Here is a 23,307-nt window from a genome sequence, read left to right on the forward strand (position 1 = left end):
GGAGAAGTCTGTTCTACAAAATTTACAGGCAACATACCCCTTCCCCTTCTAACTCTCCTGGATAAACTGAAATTCTTGTTTCCAATCGTTCTGGAAATTGCAAGCGTATTTCTTCATTGTGCTTGTCGACGGTGTAATATATTGGGTTGGAGTAAATAACCAAGCGACGTGATGAAGTTACATCTCTTTACTGTGGGCTTCAGAACAGACTCCCTAATGCATGTTCCTTGGACTGCACTTAAATGTAGAATATATTTACATTCTATTCTATGTACAGTAAATGACAGTATTGTCCTGTTTAAGAGGGTCACAACATTGAGTCAGGTCTGTATGGAGCTGGAGGGGGCGTGGCCTCTAGCTCCGCCTGAATTTCGGGAGATTTTTGGGTGAAAATTTGTCTCGGGAGGTTTTTGGGAGAGGCGCTGAATCCCGGGAGTCTCCCGGAAAATCCGTGAGGGTTGGCAAGTATGGTCTAAAGACTGCATCACATGAGCCCTATTTAAATGGGCTCAGAGAAGTCAACAGATGTCCTCAATCATAATCACTCACATAAAGATAAGAGGCCATGCCATGAAGCTAATTTGATTTGATTGTAACTTTTCTACATCACCAAAGTTGATGATGTATGCTTGCTGTATGTATACTTTTGACCAAGCAGATTTGCTCACATTTTCAGTAGACCCATAATAAATTCATAAAAGAACCAAATTTAATGAATATTTTTTGTGACCAAATATGTGCTCTAATCACCAAAAAATAAGAGTTGTAGAAATGATTGGAACCTCAAGACAGCCATGACATTATGTTCTTTACAAGTGTATGTAAACTTTTGACCGCGACTGTATTTTCTGTTACTTTTATACAGCCTTGAAAGGATGAAGGCAATAGCATAAAGTTGTCACTTTTGAAGGTTAAAAATCCAAAATCCTTCCATGTTGTGCACATTTTGGTTCACTTTCTACGGCAAAATCAAAACTATTTTGACCAAGGATGGATGGATGAATGGATGGATGGGTGCACAAAGCATTGTGACGGTGTTACACACAAGGGCTGCGGTGTGGAATTTAGAAGTAGCTCTCTTTATGCCGTACATTGCATGTGCCAAGTACCGCAATACATACGTTTGTGTTTATTTAGCTACACTTGATTTATGATTACATATTTAATGTCACCAATGGATATCATGTACTGTGCATACCTAGTGCCTAGCATATACTGTAGTGTAATCCCCACATAATATTACCCTGTGTGTGGTTGTGGCTGTACAACTAATGTATTGCCAGTTCCAGTATAATATCTACCCTATCAGTGCTCTATATAACTCTGTGGCAGAGGATCAAATGAAAAAAAAAATAATAATAATAATGCAATGTTTTAAGTACGGAGTCATTTCCAATGTGAGTTAGTTAGCAAGTTGGAAAAAGCACAACAAAATGTGATCAGAGTTTTCATAGAGAAGCAAAACTTTTTTTGATCCAATAAAGGAAAGTGATGGTAAATTCCTTGTATCTTTTTTGATTCATGCATGGACCTTTTTCTTAGACTGGTTTGACATCATTTCATTAGGGCAGGGGGGCCAAACGTGGTTTTAATGAGGGCCGCGTAACAGTAATGGCTAGAGATGTCCGATAATGGCTTTTTTGTCGATATCCGATATTGACCAACTCTTAATTACTGATTCCGTTATTTAACAGTCGTGGAATTAACACATTATTATGCCTAATTTTGTTATGATGCCCCGCTGGATGCATTAAACAATGTAACTGTCATGCCTGTTAATCTGGGTTTTATGTTTGATCATGTTATGTTTTGTTTTTGGACTTTTGTTTCCCGTTTTCTAGTTTTGTTGGTCTCCATAGTTACTCATTAGTTTCCACCTGGTCTCCAAGTCACGCCCCTGCTATCAGTCTCACACCTGTTTGTAATCATCAACACAGTCATTATTTATACCAGTCTGTTTCTGTCCTCGTCCTGGGAACTTTGCTATTGCCTATTTACTGATGCTTTTGCCTGCATACGGCTGCACATCCTTCATGCCCTCGATCACCTGCCACGCACCTTGCTGTTCATGCCTCTTGTTTTTGTCACAGTAAGTGTTTTGTTTTAGTTGTTTATAGCCATGCCTTCGTGCTGTTTTTGTTTATAGTTTGTTGTTATTCATGCCATTGAGCAAGTGTTTTGGTTTCACGTTTATAGTTATAGCCTAGTGTTGTACCTCCTTGTGAGCGCCCTTTGTTTTGCCTTTTTTTGTATTTAGTGTTTAATGAATTAAACACGTACTTACACTCACGTCTCGCTCGTGCAAATCATCCTTTGCGTGGAGGAAGCCAAACAAATCCAAGTCATAGTCCTGACAGTAACAAGGTTATCCAAAATAAATCAACAGAAGTTATGGAAAAAAATGCCAACGTGGGACTACCATATTTATTATTGAAGTCACAAAGTGCATTATTTTTTTTAACATGCCTCAAAACAGCAGCTTGGAATTTGGCACAAGCTCTTCCTGAGAGAGCATGAGGAGGTTGAGGTTGGGGGTGAGGGGGGTAGCGGGAGAGTATATTCTAGCGTCCTGGAAGAGTTAGTGCTGCAAGGGGTTCGGTTGTGTTTATGTTGTGTTACGGTGCGGATGTTCTCCCGAAATGTGTTTGTCATTCTTGTTTGGTGTGGGTTCACTGTGTGGCGCATATTTGGAACATTGTTAAAGTTGTTTATACGGCCATCCTCAGTGTGACCTGTATGGGTGTTAACCAAGTATGACTTGCATTCACTTATGTGTGTGAAAAGCCGTAGATATTAGGTGATTGGGCCGGCACCCAAAGGCAGTGCCTTTAAGGTTTATTGGCACTCTGTACTTCTCCCTACATCCGTGTACCACTACGATACAGATCATTTCTGAAATTACATTTTGAAGCATTTACCGGCCGATAATATCGCCCATAATAATATAATAGCCCACGGGTGAGGTCACACACTAATGTTGGTCGAGAAGGCCTGGCTCTCAGTCTCCGTTCTAATTCATTGTTTGTCTATGTTTTAGTTTTTTCCTCTGCATTTGTCCGCTTCCTCTGTGTTTAGTATCTCCTGTCTTTAGTTCCTGTCTAGTGCTCTTAATTTGTCAGCTTCCTGTCTTGTTCCCTGAGTGCTGTGTTCCTCCTCAGCTGCGGCTGATGGGCACCTGGTCACACCCGTTGCCAATCAGCCCGCTCCTATTTGTACCTGCTTTGTCTTGTATCAGTTGTGGGATCGTTGTATTGTCATTCGAACTTGTCGTTGCCATATGTTGCTCTTGTCGTGTCTGTGATTCTTTTCAGCTATTACCTGTCGTGCTACATTTTGTCCTGGTCGTCGTAGCGGTAAGCTGTTCTTGTTAAACATTATTTATTTCCAGTTTTTCTGTTTGCTATCCTCTAGCTTCCATGCTAACGTTCCTTTTTGTTTTCTAGCTTCCAGTGCTAGCTCCCTTATTTTGTTATTCCGCCCACGTGCGTACGTTTTGTTTGTTCTTGTTCTATTATTTATATTAAATAATGTCTTCATATTCTATGCCTGCCTCCGTCTCTGCATCTAGGGGTTCAACAACAAATAACCCTGAAAGTCTTCCTTTAATACGAGCAATTTGATCTCCCACCTCTTCAAGAATCATAAAGAGATACACGATGAATACAAGCGGAAGATGGATGAAAAGCAAAGACTGAAAAAAAGTAATCGCTTAAATATGTTGGATTAAATATGGCAGTGCCATGATGGCATTTTTTTCCATAACTTGAGTTTATTTATTTTGGAAAACTTTGTTACATTGTTTAATGCATCCCAACAAAATTATGCATAATAATGTGTTAATTCCAAGACTGTATACATCATTATTGTTTGATATCGGAATCACAAAAATCAAGAGTTGAACAATATTGGAATTTCGGATATCGGCAAAAAAGCCATTATTGGACATGTCTAATCCAAGTATATTTATTTTTTTGGACAAATTATTTAAAAAAAACATTTTACTTACTTGGTAAACACGGTTTTGTAACCTGTGAACTGTTTTGTTAAGGTGTTGTTATTATTATACTAAATAATACAATGCAGAAATCATTTTAAATCGAGAACTGTGTGGAATCGAGTATCAATGAGTCAGATCCTCACCCCAAGAATCGGAATCGAATGACGCGGTGCCCAAAGATTCAGACAAATAACAATTGAATATTTGTTGCATGAGCAGATATCAGCATTCAAAACGTACAAAATTTCCTGTATTGCATACATTTCTTTCTGTCAAAATGGAAACAATGAAAACATTTAGTAAGAAAGATGACGTATCTACATTACTCCCAAGCACAACCACAGTCTGGTGTGCTGTGGGAGATTATCTATTTTCACCTATTTGGGTTAAAAATATTTTTTGCAAACCAGTAATTATAATCCGCAAATAATGTGCCGTTGTTGAGTGTCTGTAATGTCTAGATGTCGGCAGACTTACCACGTTTTCTCTTCCATATCACTAGGTGGCCGCTGGTAGCTAATTGCTATGTAGATGTCGAAAACAGCGGGAGGCAGTGTGAAGGTAAAAAGGTGTCTAATGCTTAAACCAAAAATAACCAAAAGGTGAGTGCCCCTAAGAAAAGGCATTGAAGTCTGGATAAGGCTATGCTAAACGAAACTAAAACTGAACTGGCTACAAAAACAGAATGCTGGACGACAGCAAAGACTTACTGTGGCGCAAACAGGACGTCCGCAATGTACATCCGAACATGACGTGACAATCAACAATGTCCCAGCAAAGAAGGATGAAAACAAGGGAAATATTCTTGATTGCTAAAACAAAGCAGGTGTGGGGAATAGCGGTCAAGGAAGATATGAAACTGCTACAGGAAAATACAGACAAAAGGGAAAAATATTGTGACACACACACACTCCGTGCTTCTTTCTGCTGCGGGAGCGCGCAGAAGCTCCGCTGGAAACACCAGACACGCCCCCGCGCTCATCCGCCGGTGACAATCAACGTCTGACACACCTGGCATTGATGAAGGACGGCAGTATAAAGACGGTAGACGCTGACTCATCGACGTCGGAATGTAAATCTACTACCCGTAAGCTGCACGTCTCTCACTACCTCCCGATCTCGCTCATTGCCTGTTTCCTTGAGCCTTTTGTTCCCTGATCCTTGTATCTCCCGCTCTTCCCACGGCGCTCGTGTCACTACTACTGTTTCCCTCCTGAACCTGGTTTGCCTACCACGATCCTTGACCCTGCTTTTGGACTTTCGGACTCTCTCTCTCCTGCCTTTGACCCCCGCTAGGACCTTGGACTTCCCCTGGCTTCTTCACCCACAGATTTGGACGCTGAACATCCAACACGCACCTCAACAAACCTCCCGGTATTTACATATGGTAATTCCACACATAGTCGTTCATGCAGACACATAGTAACATACACACTCCACGTAATCATCAAGTATTCAATAAACCAGTAGAACTTGACATCCCGTTGCTGTGCCGTCTCCTTCCCCAGTAAAACATAACAAAAAAGCCACCAAAAATAGGAACGCAAGACCAGAACTAAAAACAAGACACACAGGAAAACAGCAAAACACTCAAAATAAGTCACAGGGTGATGTGACAGGTTGTGACAGTCCACCTACTTTGAGACAAGAGCTATTTTGATGCTTGCTTGGTTATGCTTTAAAGGCCTACTGAAACCCACTACTACACACCACGGAGTCTGATAGTTTATATATCAATGATGAAATATTAACATTGCAACACATGCCGATACGGCTGATTTAGTTTACTAAATTACAATTTGAAATTTCCCGCCGAGTTTCCTGTTGAAAACGTCGCGGAATGATGACGTGTATGATGATGCGTGTTTGTGACTTTATTGGTGGGAGGGGACATATTAGCCCAGCACCACTTACAGCTAAAAGTCGTCTCTTTTCATCGCGCAATTACACAGTATTTTAGACATCTGTATTGCTGAATCTTTTGCAATTTGTTCAATTACTAATGGAGAAGTCAAAGTAGAAAGATGGAGGTGGGAAGCTTTAGCCTTTAGCCACACAAACACACAGTGTTTCCTTGTTTTAAATTCCTGGAGGTGAAGCTTTACCATGGATCAGAGCGGTCAAGTGAACATGGATCCCGACCACTTGTCAACCGACAGGTTGCGGTGAGAAAATTGTGGTAAAGAGTCGCCTCTTACCGGAGATCAGCGGAGCTTGCACCGTCCATGCAGCTGCCGTGACTTCCCCCAGAGACTGGCGTCAACACACCCGTGGACACACCCCTCCGACTATCAGGTACTATTTAACTCACTAAAACACTCGCAACACAATAGAAAGATAATGGATTTCCCAGAATTATCTTTGTAAATGTTTCTAAAAACATCTGTATCGCTCCCAATGCAATCGCCTTTTTTTTTTTTTTTCCTAGTCCTTCACTATCAATATCCTCATCCACGAATCTTTCATCCTCGCTCAAATTAATGGGGAATTTGTTGTTTTCTCAGTCCGAATAGCTCTTGATGCTGGAGGCTCCCATTAAAAACAATGTGAGGATGTGAGGAGCCCTCACACTGGTAACGTCATCGTCTGCTACTTCCGGTAAAGACAAGGCTTTTTTATTAGCGACCAAAAGTTGCGAACTTTATCGTCGATGTTCTCTACTAAACCTTTTCAGCAAAAATATGGCAATATCGCGAAATGATCAAGTATGACACATACAATGGACCTGCTATCCCCATTTAAATAAGAAAATCTAATTTCAGTAGGCCTTTAAAGTCATATCCAACAATTGCAACGACTTTTTACTGTCAATATCGGCTGCTGAGTTTCATTTTTTTATGTTTTTTTGCTGGTGGTGTGGGGATAGGTTGATTGGCAACACTAAATTGGCCCTAGTGTGTGAATGTGAGTGTGAATGTTGTCTGTCTATCTGTGTTGGCCCTGCGATGAGATGGCGACTTGTCCAGGGTGTACCCCGCCTTCCGCCCGATTGTAGCTGAGATAGGCGCCAGCGCCCCCCGCGACCCCGAAAGGGAATAAGCGGTAGAAAATGGATGGATGGATGGGTGTGCCACCGCATTTTTTTAATGAAAAAAATGTGCCTTCGCTCAAAAAAAGGTTGAAAAACACTGGTATCGCTCATAAGTATTGAGGAGCCCCAGTCACGTAGTGTCCAAATACCTTTGCCCAAAACGTTGCACAATAAATAAACTTGACGTGTGTCCTTGTGTGGTGCAGCATGATACCTGCTCCCCATCACCAGCATGTTCAAGTCCCCCAGAGACGTTCCATTACGGGCACTGGCTACCTGGTACTGGAAGCAGACATCCTTGGAATCACCCCAGAGACCCGCACCCGAACAGAGCTGTCCAGTTACAAGCAGAAGCAATTTGCAGACACGCACGCACGCACGCACGCACGCACGCACGCACGCACGCACGCACGCACGCACGCACACACACACACACACACACACACACACACACACACACACAAAGATAGAGAGAGACAAACGCAAGAAGGCAGCCCATATAGTGTGCGTGCATCGCTTTCACTTCATCCTGTTAAAGTGTTCAATAAAGCATGTTGGAACCAATTTCCTCCCATCTTCCTCCAATGTGACTCAAAGACAACCCCCCCAGGCCCACTACCACCAATTCTTGGTGTTTAGTGGTGGCCCTGCAGTGGGGAAGCTATAAGTAGTCCCAAGTTGGGCTACACCAACCTTTTTAAAACCAAGAGCTACTTCTTGGGTACTGATTAATGCGGAGGGCTACCAGTTTGATACACACTTAAATAAATTGCCAGAAATAGCAAATTTGCTCAATTTACCTTTAACTCTATGTTATTATTAATAATTAATCATATTTATCTTTGTGGAAACACTGATCATCTTAATGATTCCTCACAATAAATAAATATATTTTGATGACATGTTTTAAATAGGTTAAAATCCAATCTGCACTTTGTTAGAATATATAACAAATTGGACAAAGCTATATTTCTAACAAAGACTAATCATTATTTCTTCTAGATTTTCCAGAACAATTTATTTTAAAGAAATTCAAAAGACTTTGAAATAAGATTTAAATTTGATTCTACAGATTTTCTAGATTTGCCAGAATATTTTTTTTGAATTTTAATCATAAGTTTGAAGAAATATTACACAAATTTTGTTCGTCAAAAAAACAGAAGCTAAAATGAAGAATTTACATAAAATGTATTTATTATTCTTTACAAAAAAAATAAAAATACTTGAACATTGATTTAAATTGTCAGGAAAGAAAAGGAAGGAATTTAAAAGGTAAACAAGGTAAAAAAGTATATGTGTTTAAAAATCCTGAAATAATTTTTAAGGTTGTATTTTTTCTCTAAAATTGTCTTTCTGAAAGTTATAAGAAGCAAAGTAAAAAAATGAATGAATTTATTTAAACAAGTGAAGACCAAGTCTTTAAAATATTTTCTTGGATTTTCAAATTCTATTTGAGTTTTGTCTCTCTTAGAATTAAAAATGTCGAGCAAAGCGAGACCAGCTTGCTAGTAAATAAATACAATTTAAAAACTAGAGGCAGCTCACTGGTAAGTGCTGCTTTTTGAGCTATTTTTAGAACAGGCCAGGGGGATACTCATCTGGTCCTTACGGGGTACCTGGTGCCCGCTGGCACCGCGCTGGTGACCCCTGGGCTACGTGATATGCAAGTGACTCCTTGGAAACGACAAGCAGTGTCCCTTGCATGTTATAAAAGGCACGATAATAATAAAAACATTACCATTATTATTCATCAGCGTAATAATCACGTGTTTTCTTTTCCTCATTCTCAATTGTTTGTTTAAATATTAACAGTATCATGTACTTGATTTACTGAGCTGAAGTTTTTTTCTATTGGTTTTTAGGTACTTGTATTAGTTTATAATTTAGTGTTGTATGTGTTTATTATAACTTTTACAAGTTATAATATATATTACAAGTTATTAATATGATTAGACAAGAGGTAGAACATAAATGAATGGTAAATGTTCATAGTAATAACTTTGCTTTAATAAAAAAAAATACTGTTTTAATACTTATTTTCAATTAGATATATTGTTTGCTAGTCTATATATATATATATATATATATATATATATATACCTATACATATGTATATACACATACATATTATATATATATAATACAAATGTATTACATATATAATATATACATATATACAGTATATTATATACATCCATCCATCCATCCATTTTCTACCGCTTATTCCCTTTCAGGGTCGCGGGGGGCGCTGGCGCCTATCTCAGCTACAATCGGGCGGAAGGCAGGGTACACCCTGGACAAGTCGCCACCTCATCGCAGGGCCAACACAGATAGACAGACAACATTCACACTCACATTCACACACTAGGGCCAATTTAGTGTTGCCAATCAACCTATCCCCAGGTGCATGTCTTTGGAAGTGGGAGGAAGCCGGAGTACCCGGAGGGAACCCACGCATTCACGGGGAGAACATGCAAACTCCACACAGAAAGATCCCAAGCCTGGATTTGAACCCAGGACTGCAGGAACTTCGTATTGTGAGGCAGACGCACTAACCCCTCTGCCACCGTGAAGCCCTATATACATATATTTACATATTACATACACATACAAATATATATATTACATATATAATGTATACATATTACATATATACATATTACATACATTTTTGTATAACATACATATATACATATTACATACACATATATATTACATATTACATACATATATATATATGACACACATAAATGCATGGTAAATGGGTTGTATTTGTATAGCCCTTTTCTACCCCTTTTTAAAGGAGCCCAAAGCGCTTTGACAATATTTCCACGTTCGCACATTCACACACTTATGGCGTATGTATTACACACATATATATAAATATACGTATATATATATATGTATATATATATATAAATATATATATATATAACATACATATACATATATATATGTATGTAATATATATATATATAATATATACATACACACACACACACATATATATATATATATATATATATATATATATATATATATACATATATCAATCAATCAATCAATCAATGTTTGCTTATATAGCCCTAAATCACTAGTGTCTCAAAGGGCTGCACAAACCACCACGACATCCTCGGTAGGCCCACACAAGGGCAAGGAAAACTCACACCCAGTGGGACGTCGGTGACAATGATGACTATGAGAACCTTAGAGAGGAGGAAAGCAATGGATGTCGAGCGGATCTAACATGATACTGTGAAAGTTCAATCCACAATGGATCCAACACAGTCGCGAGAGTCCAGTCCAAAGAGGATCCAAGACACAGCAGCGAGAGTCCCGTTCACAGCGGAGCCAGCAGGAAACCATCCCAAGCGTAGGCGGACCAGCAGCGCAGAGATGTCCCCAGCCGATACACAGGCGAGCAGTACATGGCCACCGGATCGGACCGGACCCCCTCCACACGGGAGAGTGGGACATTGAAGAAAAAGAAAAGAAACGGCAGATCAGCTGGTCTAAAAAGGGAGTCTATTTAAAGGCTAGAGTATACAAATGAGTTTTAAGGTGAGACTTAAATGCTTCTACTGAGGTGGCATCGCGAACTGTTACCGGGAGGGCATTCCAGAGTACTGGAGCCCGAACGGAAAATGCTCTATAGCCCGCAGACTTTTTTTGGGCTTTGGGAATCACTAATAAGCCGGAGTCCTTTGAACGCAGATTTCTTGCCGGGACATATGGTACAATACAATCGGCAAGATAAGATGGAGCTAGACCGTGTAGTATTTTATACGTAAGTAGTAAAACCTTAAAGTCACATCTTAAGTGCACAGGAAGCCAGTGCAGGTGAGCCAGTACAGGCGTAATGTGATCAAACTTTCTTGTTCTTGTCAAAAGTCTAGCAGCCGCATTTTGTACCAACTGTAATCTTTTAATGCTAGACATGGGGAGACCCGAAAATAATACGTTACAGTAGTCGAGGCGAGACGTAACAAACGCATGGATAATGATCTCAGCGTATACATATATATTTATATATATATATATATATATATATATATAAATATATATATTAAATGTGTGTATGTATCCCCACAAGCATGTGGGGATGCACATATATATATATATATATATACATATATATATATATATATATACATTAGGTCAGAAAAAACACAAAGGCTATATCATCCCCACAAGCCTGCTTCACAGGTTTCCTTGCTCGTCAAGGGATTTTATTGACGTGTCAGTATATAAGGTACATTACATGGGGGTGTGGCCATTGTTGCGCAATAGCGCCTTGCCTCTGTGTTTTTAATCAGTTTCCGTTGAGTGGGCAGGTAATCCTTTGTCTGCAATTGCAGCTGTCTGTGGGGTTAGAGTCGTTAACGGTTGCTTGTCTCTGAGAGCGCAGGATCTTTTTGTTGTGTATGGAAAGAAATCTGAGCTTTGCATGACCATGGATAGCCCCGTGGTTAAGACTGCTGACTTGGACTGAGAGTTACTGTGTTTAATCCCCACTCAAATTGACAGCATATTTTTCACCTAATCATACTTGATTACATTTGTGTATTGAACACAATCATTTCATTGCAAGATTCAGGATAGACCAGGTGTTAAGCCTGCTGACTGGGAATGAAGGGTACTCTGTTCATCCCCTACTTTAGTTGACAGCGTTTTTTTCCACCTCATACTTTACTGAGCCAGGAGTCCTCAATTGCATTTGTGTATGGAACACAATCCAGCATTTGCAGGACTCAAGATAGGCCAGGGCTTAAGACTGCTGACTGGGAATGAAAAGCACTGGGTTCAAACCCCACACTGGTTGGTGGAAGTTTGTTTTACCTCATCATACTTTACTGAGCCAGGAGTCCTCAATTACTTGTGTGTATGAAAAACAACGTGCTCTCCACAAGATTCAGGATGGCTCAGTGGTTAAGACTGCTCACATAGATTGAGAGGTACTGGTTTCAAACCCCACTCTGGTTGGTGATATATTGTTTTACCTCATCATACTTTACTGAACCAGGAGTCCTTGATTACATTTGTATATGAAACACAATCCAAATTTTAGAGGTCTCAGGATAGACCAGTGGTTAAGACTGCTGACTGGATACGAAAGGTACTGGGTTCAAGCCCCACACTGGTTGATGTTGTAGTGTTTTACCTCATCATACTTTACTGAGCCAAGAGTCCACGGTTACATTTGTGTATGAAAAACAATATGACCTCCACAAGATTCAGGATAGTTCGGTGGTTAAGACTGCTGACATGTAACGAGAGGTACTGGTTTCAAACCCCACTCTGGTTGAAGATATATTTTTTAACCTCATCATACTTTATTGAACCAGGAGTCCTCGATTACATTTGTCTATGAAAAAAAAGACATCTCTCCAAGACACAGGATAGCCCAGTGGTTAAGACTGTTAACTTAAGTTGTAAGGTGTGGGGTTCGAATCCTGGTGGGGTTGACATGTAGTTTGCAAAACATCCCGGAGGCTTCAAGGTGATATATATTGTGACTTTCCCATGTAATGTTAAAATAATATAATACTTTTTTTTAATCCAATTAATCTACTTTCTTTTTATTGTACCCAGGAGAGGTCATTGGTCGATGCTCTTTACTATTAACTTTTTACTCCTATTCCCACCCACCTCAGGAATTACACTCACTCGCACACACTCATTCATTCTCACACACGCGCGCGCACACACACACACACTTATTCTCACACACTCGCAGGTAACCTCTGAGGTGTCATCATTGACTATTTGACAATTTATTTTTTGATTATTATTATCTTTAGTATTGACTTATTTTTTCAACGATATGTTACTTAAACAACTAGAACATAACATTACTCTGTGTGGGGGAGAAGAAACAACCCACAGTGTATGTCGTTTTAACGCCATACAGCCAAATTACTGATTCCATGCAGGGGTATTGAACTCAGTACCCCTGTATTAGGAGCCCACAGTGCTGACCATTGAGCTATCCTGGGTCTCATTAAGGTATGGTTTTCGCTCATATACAAATGTTATCAGTGAACTATGATTTCGTCCAAACAAAAAACAACATCTTCCATATTATGAATTTGAACCCAGTACTAATGCATGAGAGGCAGGTGTCTTAACCATTAAGGTGCCCTGGGTCTTGTAGAGGTAAGATTTTAACAGTAATTTGTTACACCACTATCATACTTTACTGAGACAGTAGTCCTTGATTACATGTGTGTATGGGACACAATCTTATCTTCACAAGACCCAGGATAGACCAGGGGTTAAGCCTGCTTACTCGGAATGGTAGGTACTGCGTTCAAATCTCTCTCTGGCTGCTGATATTTTTTTTACACCTCATAATACTTTACTGAACCAGGAGTCCTCAATTACATTTGTGTATGGAACACAATCTTTTATTCAAAAGACCCAGGATAGACCAGGAGTTAAGACTGCTGACTGGGAATGAAAGGTACTGTGTTCGATCCCCACTTTAGTTGACAGTGTTTTTGTTCACCTCATCATACTTTACTGAATCAGGAGTCCTCAATTTCATTTATGTATAGAACACAATCTACTTTTCACAAGATCCAGAATACACCATGGTTTAAGACTGCTGACTGGGAATGAACGGTACTGGGTTCAAGCCCCACTCTGGTTGGTGGAATTTAGTTTTACCTCATCATACTTTACTGAACCATGAGTCCTCGATAACATTTGTGTATGAGAAAAAATGTATGCCTTCACAAGACCCAGGAGAGACCTGTGGCTAAGACTGTTGAATTAGAATGAAAGGTACTGGGGTCAAATTGGGTGTGTTTGGAAAGAAATGTGCACGTTGCAAGATGATGGATAGCCTAGTGGTTAAGACTGCTGGTTTGGACTGAGAGTTACTGTGTTCAATCCCCACTCAAATTGACAGCATGTTTTATCATCTCATCATTCTTTACTGAACCAGGAGTCCTCGATTACATTTGTGTATGGAACACAATCCAACCATTACAGGACCTGGGCTAGAACAGGGGTTAAGACTGCTGACTGGGAATGAAAAGTACTGGGTTAAAACCCTATACTGGTTGATGGTATATTGTTTTACCTCATCATACTTTATTGAGCCAGGAGTCCTCGATTACATTTGTGTATGAAAAACAATGTGGTCGCCCCAAGTTTCAGGAGGGCTCAGTGGTTAAGACTGCTGACATAGAATGAGAGGTACTGGGTTCAAACCCCATTCTGGTTGATGATATATTGTTTTACCTCATCATACGTTACTGAACCAGGAGTCCTTGATTACACTTTCATATGGAACACAATCCAGGAGTTGCAGAACCCAGGATAGGCAAGAGGTTAAGACTCCTGACTGGGAATGAAAGGCACTGGTTTCAACCCCACACTAGTTGATGTAGTAGTGTTTTACCTCATCATACTTTACTGAGCCAGGAATCCTTGATTACATTTGTGTACGAAAAACAATATGGTGTCCACAAGTTTCAGGGTAGTCCAGTGGTCAAGACTGCTGACATGAAAAGAGAGGTACCGGGTTCAAAGCCCACTCTGGTTGAAGATACATTTTTTAACCTCATTATACTTTATTGAGCCAGGAGTCCTCGATTACATTTGTGCATGAAAAAAAAAGACATCTCTCCAAGACACAGGATAGACCAGTGGTTAAGACTGCTGACTGGATACGAAAGGTAGTGGGTTCAAACCCCACACTGGTTGATGTTGTAGTGTTTTACCTCAACATACTTTACTGAGCCAGGAGTCCACTGTTACATTTGTGTAGGAAAAACAATATGACTTCCACAAGATTCAGGATAGTTCAGTGGTTAAGACTGCTGACATGTAACAAGAGGTACTGGTTTCAAACCCCACTCTGGTTGAAGATATATTTTTTAACCTCATCATACTTTATTGAACCAGGAGTCCTCGATTACATTTGTGCATGAAAAAAAAAGACATCTCTCCAAGACACAGGATAGCCCAGTGGTTAAGACTGTTGACTCAAGTTGTAAGGTGTGGGGTTCGAATCCTGGTGGGGTTGACATGTAGTTTGCAAAACATCCTGTAGGCTTCAAGGTGATATATATTGTGACTTTCGCATGTAATGTTAAAATAATATAATACTTTTTTTTTTATCCAATTAATATATATATTTTTTTTATTGTACCCAGGAGAGGTCATTGGTCGACGCTCTTTACTATTAACTTTTTACTCCTATTCCCACCCACCTCAGGAATTACACTCACTCGCACACACTCATTCATTCTCACACAGGCGCACACACACACACACACACACACACACATTCTCACACACTCGCAGGAAACCCCTGAGGTGTCATCATTGACTATTTGACAATTTATTTTTTGATTATTATTACCTTTAGTGTTGACTTAATTTTTCAACGATATGTTACTTAAACAACTAGCACATAACATTACTCTGTGTGGGGGAGAAGAAACAACCCACAGTGTATGTCGTTTTAACGCCATACAGCCAAATTACTGATTCCATGCAGGGGTATTGAACTCAGTACCCCTATATTAAGAGCCCACAGTGCTGACCATTGAGCTATCCTGGGTCCCATTTAGATTTGGTTTTCGCTCATATACAAATATTATCAGTGAACTATGATTTTGTCGAATCAAAAAACATCTTCCATGTTATGGATTTCAACCCAGTATTAATGCATGAGAGGCAGGACACTTAACCATTAAGGTGCCCTGGGTCTTATAGAGGTAAGATTTTAACAGTAATTTGTTACACTACTATTATACTTTACTGAGACAGTAGTCCTCAATTACATGTGTGTATGGAACACAATCTCATCATCACGAGACCCAGGATAGACTAGGGGTTAAGCCTGCTCACTCAGAATTCCAGGTAGTGGGTTCAAGTCCCTCTCTGGCTGCTGTAATTTTTTTCCCACCTCATCATACTTTACTGAACCAGGAGTCCTCGATTACATTTCTGTATGGAACACATTCTTTTGTTCAAAAGACCCAGGATAGACCAGGGGGTAAGACTGCTGACTGGGACTGAGAGGTACTGTGTTCGATCCTCACTTTAGTTGACAGTGTTTTTGTCCACCTCATCATACTTTACTGAATCAGGAGTCCTCGATTTTATTTACGTATAGAACAAAATCTTTTCTTTTCACAAGACCCAGGAGAGACCAAGATTTAAGACTGCTGATTGGGAATGAATGGTACTGGTTTCAAGCCCCACTCTGGTTGGTGGAATTTTGTTTTACCTCATCATACTTTACTGAACCATGAGTCCTCGATAACATTTGTGTATGAGAAAAAAATTATGCTTTCACAAGACCCAGCATAGACCTGTGGCTAAAACTGTTGAATTAGAATGAAAGGTACTGGGGTCAAACTGGGTGTGTTTGGAAAGAAATGTGGGCTTTGCAAGACGATGGATAGCCTAGTGGTTAAGACTGCTGACTTGAACTGATAGTTACTGTGTTCAATCCCCATTCAAATTGACAACATGTTTTATCATCTCATCATTCTTTACTGAACCAGGAGTCCTCGATCACATTTGTGTATGGAACACAATCCAACCTTTGAGAACCTGGGCTAGAACAGGCGTTAAGACTGCTGACTGGGAATGAAAAGTACTGGGTTCAAACCCTATACTGGTTGATGATATATTTTTTAACCTCATCATACTTTACTGAGCCAGAAGTCCTCGATTACATTTGTGTATGAAAAAAAAAGCCATTTCTCCAAGACCCAGGATAGCCCAGTGGTTAAGACTGTTGACTCAAGTTGTAAGGCGTGGGGTTCGAATCCTGGTGCGCTTGACATGTAGTTTGCAAAACAGCCTGGAGGCTTCAAGGTGATATATATTGTGACTTTCCCATGTAATGTTAAAATAATATAATAGCCTTTTTTTTAATCCAAATTTTTTTTTTTTTTATTGTACCCAACGATATGTTACTTAAACAACTAGCACATAACATAACTCTGTGTGGGGGAGAAGAAACAACCCACAGTAATAATAATAATGGATTAGATTTATATCGCGCTTTTCTATTGTTAGATACTCAAAGCGCTCACAGAGAAGTGGGAACCTATCATTCATTCACACCTGGTGGTGGTAAGCTACATATGTAGCCACAGCTGCCCTGGGGTAGACTGACGGAAGCATGGCTGCCAGTTTGCGCCTACGGCCCCTCCGACCACCACCAATCATTCATTCATCATTCATTCACCAGTGTGAGCGGCACCGGGGGCAAAGGGTGAAGTGTCCTGCCCAAGGACAAACTGGGGTGTGTTTGGAAAGAAATCTGAGCTTTGCAAGAAGATGGATAGCCTAGTTGTTAAGACTGCTGACTTGGACTGAGAGTTACTGTATTCAATCCCCACTCAAATTGACAGCATATTTTATCACCTCATCATTCTTTACTGAACCAGGAGTCCTTGATTACATTTGTGTATGGAAAACAATCATTTCATGGCAAGACCCAGGATAGACCAGGTGTTAAGACTGCTGACTGGGAATGAAAGGTACTCTGTTCGATCACCACTTTAGTTGACAGCATTTTTTTCCACTTGTACTTGAATCAAAAAAATGTTCACAGGGGGTACATCACTGAAAAAAGGTTGAGAACCACTGCTTGAAAACATAAGCTGTGGGCCACAAATGGCTTCCAGGGTACACTTTTGACACCCTTGCTATAGGTAATAAAAAATAGAATCTGATAAATCTATGGGTAAAAAGGAGAGCCTGGTGACGCATGTGCATTTATCATAACTCCTTTGCTCTCTCTGTCTCTGCCCCTCCCTCACGAATGCTGCCGCATGCACAATTTGTTTTGTTATTAACCCCTTCTTAACCCTGAACGTACATTGAAAATACACGCAACCCTAACTTAAAATGCCGGACATTTGAGGCATTTAAGAAACTCCACCTGGACAGCTCCGCAAAAGAGGACATATCCGGTGAAAAGAGGAGGTATAGTCAGTCTATCGTAGCCCGGTCGCTGCTAGCATGCCGTGTGTTGCCTCGGTGTGTATTGTTTACACAACGTGCGGTACGCTAGTTAATATGTCCGTGTGGAAACTCGTTCGGTACACCTCCGAGCTAAACCGAAACCCCCCGCACCTGAACGGTTCACTACAAATACTGTTACACCACTAATATATACACATATATACATATATATATGTATATATATATATATATATATATATATATATATATATATATATATATATATATATATACATATTATATATATATATATATATGTATATATATATACATATATATGTATATATATATATATTCGTATATTTATGAATATACGAACCCTGTTTCCATATGAGTTGGGAAATTGTGTTAGATGTACATATAAACAGAATACAATGATTTGCAAATCATTTTCAACCCATATTCAGTTGAATATGCTACAAAGACAACATATTTGATGTTCAAACTGATAAACATTATTTTTTTTGTGTGCAAATAATCATTAACTTTAGAATTTGATGCCAGCAACACGTGACAAAGAAGTTGGGAAAGGTGGCAATGAATACTGATAAAGTTAAGGAATGCTCAGCAAACACTTATTTGGAACATCCCACAGGTGTGCAGGCTAGTTGGGAACAGGTGGGTTTTATGATTGGGTATAAAAACAGCTTCCCAGAAAATGCTCAGTCTTTCACAAGAAAGAATGGGGCGAGGTACACCCCTTTGTCTAAAACTGCGTGAGCAAATAGTCAAACAGTTTAAAAACAACATTTCTCAAAATGCAATTGCAAGAAATTTAGGGATTTCAACATCTACAGTCCATAATATCATCAAAAAGTTCAGAGAATCTGGAGAAATCACTCCACGCAAGCGGCATGACCGGAAACCAACATTGAATGACCGTGACCTTTGATCCCTCAGACGGCACTGTATCAAAAACCGACATCAATCTCTAAAGGATATCACCACAGGGGCTCAGGAACATTTCAGAAACCCACTGTCACTAAATACAGTTCATTGCTACATCTGTAATTGCAAGTTAAAGCTCTACTATGCAAAGCGAAAGCCATCCAGAACAACATCCAGAAACGCCGCCAGCTTCTCTGGACCCGAGATCATCTAAGATGGACTGATGCAAAGTGTTCTGTGGTCTGAGGAGTCCACATTTCAAATTGTTTTTGGAAATATTCAACATCGTGTCATCTGGACCAAAGGGGAAGCGTACCATCCAGACTGTTATCGACGCAAAGTTTAAAATCCAGCATCTGTGATGGTATGGGGGTGCATTAGTGCTCAAGGCATGGGTAACTTACACATCTGTGAGGGCACCATTAATGCTGAAAGGTACATACAGGTTTTGGAACAACATATGCTGCCATCTAAGCACCGTCTTTTTCATGGGCGCCCCTGCTTATTTCAGCAAGACAATGCCAAGCCACATTCAGCACATGTTACAACAGCGTGGCTTCGTTAAAAAAAGAGTGCGGGTACTTTCCTGGCCCGCCTGCAGTCCAGACCTGTATCCCATCGAAAATGTGTGGCGCATTATGAAGCGTAAAATACGACAGCGGAGACCCCGGACTGTTGAACGACTGAAGCTCTACGTAAAACAAGACTGGGAAAGAATTCCACTTTTAAAGCTTCAACAATTACTTTCTTCAGTTTCCAAACGTTTATAGAGTGTTGTTAAAAGAGAAGGTGTGAACATGCCCTTTCCCAACTACTTTGGCACGTGTTGCAGCCATGAAATTCTAAGGTAATTATTATTTGCAAAAAAAAAATATATATATATATTAGTTTGAACATCAAATATGTTGTCTTTGTAGCATATTCAAATGAATCTGGGTTGAAAAGGATTTGCAAATCATTGTATTCCGTTTATATTTACATCTAACACAATTTCCCAACTCATATGGAAACGGGGTTTGTACATAAATATGTATATACACATATATATATATACTGTAAGTATGTATACACATATATATGTTTATAATGTATGTATATACATATAAATGTATATATGTATATACATATTTACGGAACAACACAGGTCCTTCATACCGACAGCCATCAGACTGTATAGTGCATATGTTCCTTCTTGACTGCACTTAAATGTAGAATATATTTATATTATTCATATATTATATATGTATATGTCATATATTATTTATTATTATTATTGTTTATTGTGAGCGAACTGTTGTGCTGAATTTCCCCCAGGGATCAATAAAGTACTTTCTATTCTATTCAATTCCATGTATGTGTATATATATACATATATATATACAGGGGTGCCGAAAAGGGGGCGGGGGGGTAAAGGAGACGGATTCTAGGGGCCCATGATGGAGGGGGGCCCAGAGAGGCCCCTAATGATGTTGAAATTATCTGTTGGGGCCCTGTAAAGATTATTTTCATGGGGCCCAAAATCCCAAGCGGCGCCCATGTGTATATATATATATATATATATATATATATATATATGTGTATATATATATGTGTATATATATATATATATATATATATATATATATATATATATATATATATATATATATATATATATATATGTATATATATATATATATATATATATATATATATATATATATATATATATATATATATATATATATACAGACACACATACATATATATACATATATTAATATAGGTATTTTATATTATTAAAAACAAGTTACAAAACAATGTTATTACTAAAGAACATTTAATCATATTAGTATTAGTTCTTTTTTAAAAAAAAAAACACATTTTTAAATGACTTACATCCACTTGCATGTGAAAATACATGCAAAAATCCAAAATACGTTACATATCATATTCGTCAGTATGCATTGAGTTTTGATAATTTGTTTAACTAATAATCTAAAGAAATAGCGCAGAGAAGCACTTTTTCCCCAAAAAATACATTCTTCTTTTAATACAGCGAGCTGACACAATAAAACAATGGCTTTTAAATGTATAGATACACTGCGCCGTTAAAGGCTGCAAAAAGTCCTTTCTGGCACTCAAACTTTTCAGTACTCCACTTGACAACAATGATAGAAAGATGATGTTTAAATATGAGGTAAGACATGGTTGTGGTGGACTACTGCTCTTTATAAACTATAAGGGGCGTCTCCATGTGTTTAATGATCTCACATCATTGTCACTCAGCCAGCTTTGTTTTGGCCACGCTTACTAGACACGATTGTGCTATTTTTAAAAGCTCCGTACGGCAAAAAAGACGTGGGCTGATTGTAAAAAAGCCTCTTCAGAGATCTTGATAGTGTTCCATTTACCACATGTTTTACTTTGAAGAGCATTTTCGGTTTTATGTATTTTAAGATGGTTGTCAAGTGTTGCGAGAGTGAGGCATTCCAGAGATGTTTTGGAGGAGACCCCCTGACCAGTCTAACTCTCTTTCCTCCTCCTAGTTCTCAGCCAGCATTCTGCTTCCAACCACTCATGGTGATGATGATGATGGAGGCAAGCCAGCTCCCTGCGGGAGTCCTCACATACCTGCCCTTGCTTCTCTCACACACACACAGCAAATCAGAGGCACTCATGCATTCACACTCGCGGAGGAACACGAATGAACAGGGTTTGTTAGACGAACAACTTATTTTCCCTGATTCAAGTCTTTTTAAGTGCTCAGCCTCTCTCTTGGAAATGAGCCCTACAATCAGGGAAGTTCTCAGGGACGCCTAAAAACGTCTTTTTAAACAGGGGGTGGTGGTGGTGGTGGGTGTTGCTTCGATGTGCTGACCCGTAAGGAAGATGGCACCCGAGGAGATGAAGCTCAGTCAATCTTCTCCACCGTGAGGCACTCAGCTGAAGAAGTACGTGGATTCTTTGACTTGGTCGAGATCTAGGTCCCCTGGATAGAAAAAAAAGAGAGAGGGATGGAGACGCAGCTGGTTTACATGTGTGAAGATGAGCCAAAATGGCTAAATTACTACTTAATAACCACGAATGTCTGCTTCATTCACTAACAGTAGGGGTGTAACGGTACGTGTATTTGTATTGAACCGTTTCGGTACAGGGGTTTCGGTTCGGTACGAGGGTGTATCGAACGAGTTTGTATTCTAAAGTCTGAACAAGCTGCTCTGCTTTCTGCCTCTGTCCGAGCAGTGAGCACACAGCATTGTCCGGCCCACACAACCATCTGATTGGTTACATACAAAGCCAATCAGCAGTGCGTATTCAGAGCGATTTAACAGCCAATCAGCAGTGCGTATTCCGAACGCATGTTGTAAATGCTTCATTGTCGAGCAGATATGTGCGTTCAGCAGCGGACATCGTACCCTCCCCAAATGTTAAAAAACACTTTCCAGTCACAACTATTACAAACATCACTATGAGCCCGTTGACCTTCTAGAAACTTAAACTGCAGCTCAGCTCGCTCACAGTTCTGGCTTGAGGTGATGTGAAGGCTAATTAGCTTTTAGCGTTACGTTAGCTCATTTTGCTGTGTGTGTGTGTGTGTGTGTGTTAGGGGCAGCAAAGCCCTGTCTGTCTGTTATTTCACATGAACTAACATGAACTCCATAGATTTCAGGGATGAGTAGTCTCTCCTATTGCAATTGTACTATTTTTCAGCTATAGTTACATTAATCAGTATTGTAGCAGACTAGTTTTGAATGGCAGGGTGCCTGCTATCACATTTTGACAAATATATAACATTTACATAATAAAAGTCAACTACAGGCTTTCCAAATGCTGTAATAAATTAAGCATGATGAGTTGACTTGAAACTGTTTAATGTTGCACTTTTTATATGTAGAAGAAAGGTTTTTGTCATTTTATTTAATCAAAGCAACAACTTGAGGCAGTTTAATGTGGATTAACGAGGGCAGAATTATTATAGTGTTCCCAATGTTAAAAGGATGAAGCCATTGTTTACAAATTGGGTAAATAACCAAAAAATTTATATTTGCTTGTTTTCTCACTGTACCAAAAATGAACCGAACTGTGACCTCTAAACCGAGGTACGTACCGAACCGAAATTTTTGTGTACCGTTACACCCCTAACAGTGTTACAAAAAGACATAAATTAGAATAATAATTTTGGCTATAGAGAACACACAAACCCTTTATCTATTGACTCAAAAATATTTAAAATCAAACAGCTAAAATGATGTACAAAGCATGTAAAATGTACAACAATTCTTCTCAACGAAAGAGGAGAAATATAACCTTAGAGAAAAATCTAATTTAAAACATTTGTATGCTTGTACAACACTTAAAACCTTTAGCATACCGTATTTCCTTGAATTGCCGCCGGGCATATAGTATG

The 23,307-nt window shown here is 39.3% G+C and overlaps 1 protein-coding gene across 1 annotated transcript in view; it reads right to left on the minus strand.

Moving 5' to 3' along the window:
- Positions 1 to 20,719: 20,719 nt before the first annotated feature.
- polrmt (polymerase (RNA) mitochondrial (DNA directed)) overlaps positions 20,720 to 23,307 on the minus strand; it is an 88,205-nt gene continuing 85,617 nt past the window's right edge. Inside the window, exon 21 of the mRNA XM_061887929.1 lies at positions 20,720 to 21,888. Within this exon, the coding sequence (XP_061743913.1) occupies positions 21,839 to 21,888 (50 nt within the window). The 3' untranslated portion in view covers positions 20,720 to 21,838. The remainder of the gene's footprint in view (positions 21,889 to 23,307) is intronic.

The sequence above is a fragment of the Nerophis ophidion genome, linkage group LG26, assembly GCF_033978795.1.
Source record: "Nerophis ophidion isolate RoL-2023_Sa linkage group LG26, RoL_Noph_v1.0, whole genome shotgun sequence".
Classification (NCBI taxonomy): Eukaryota; Metazoa; Chordata; class Actinopteri; order Syngnathiformes; family Syngnathidae; genus Nerophis; species Nerophis ophidion.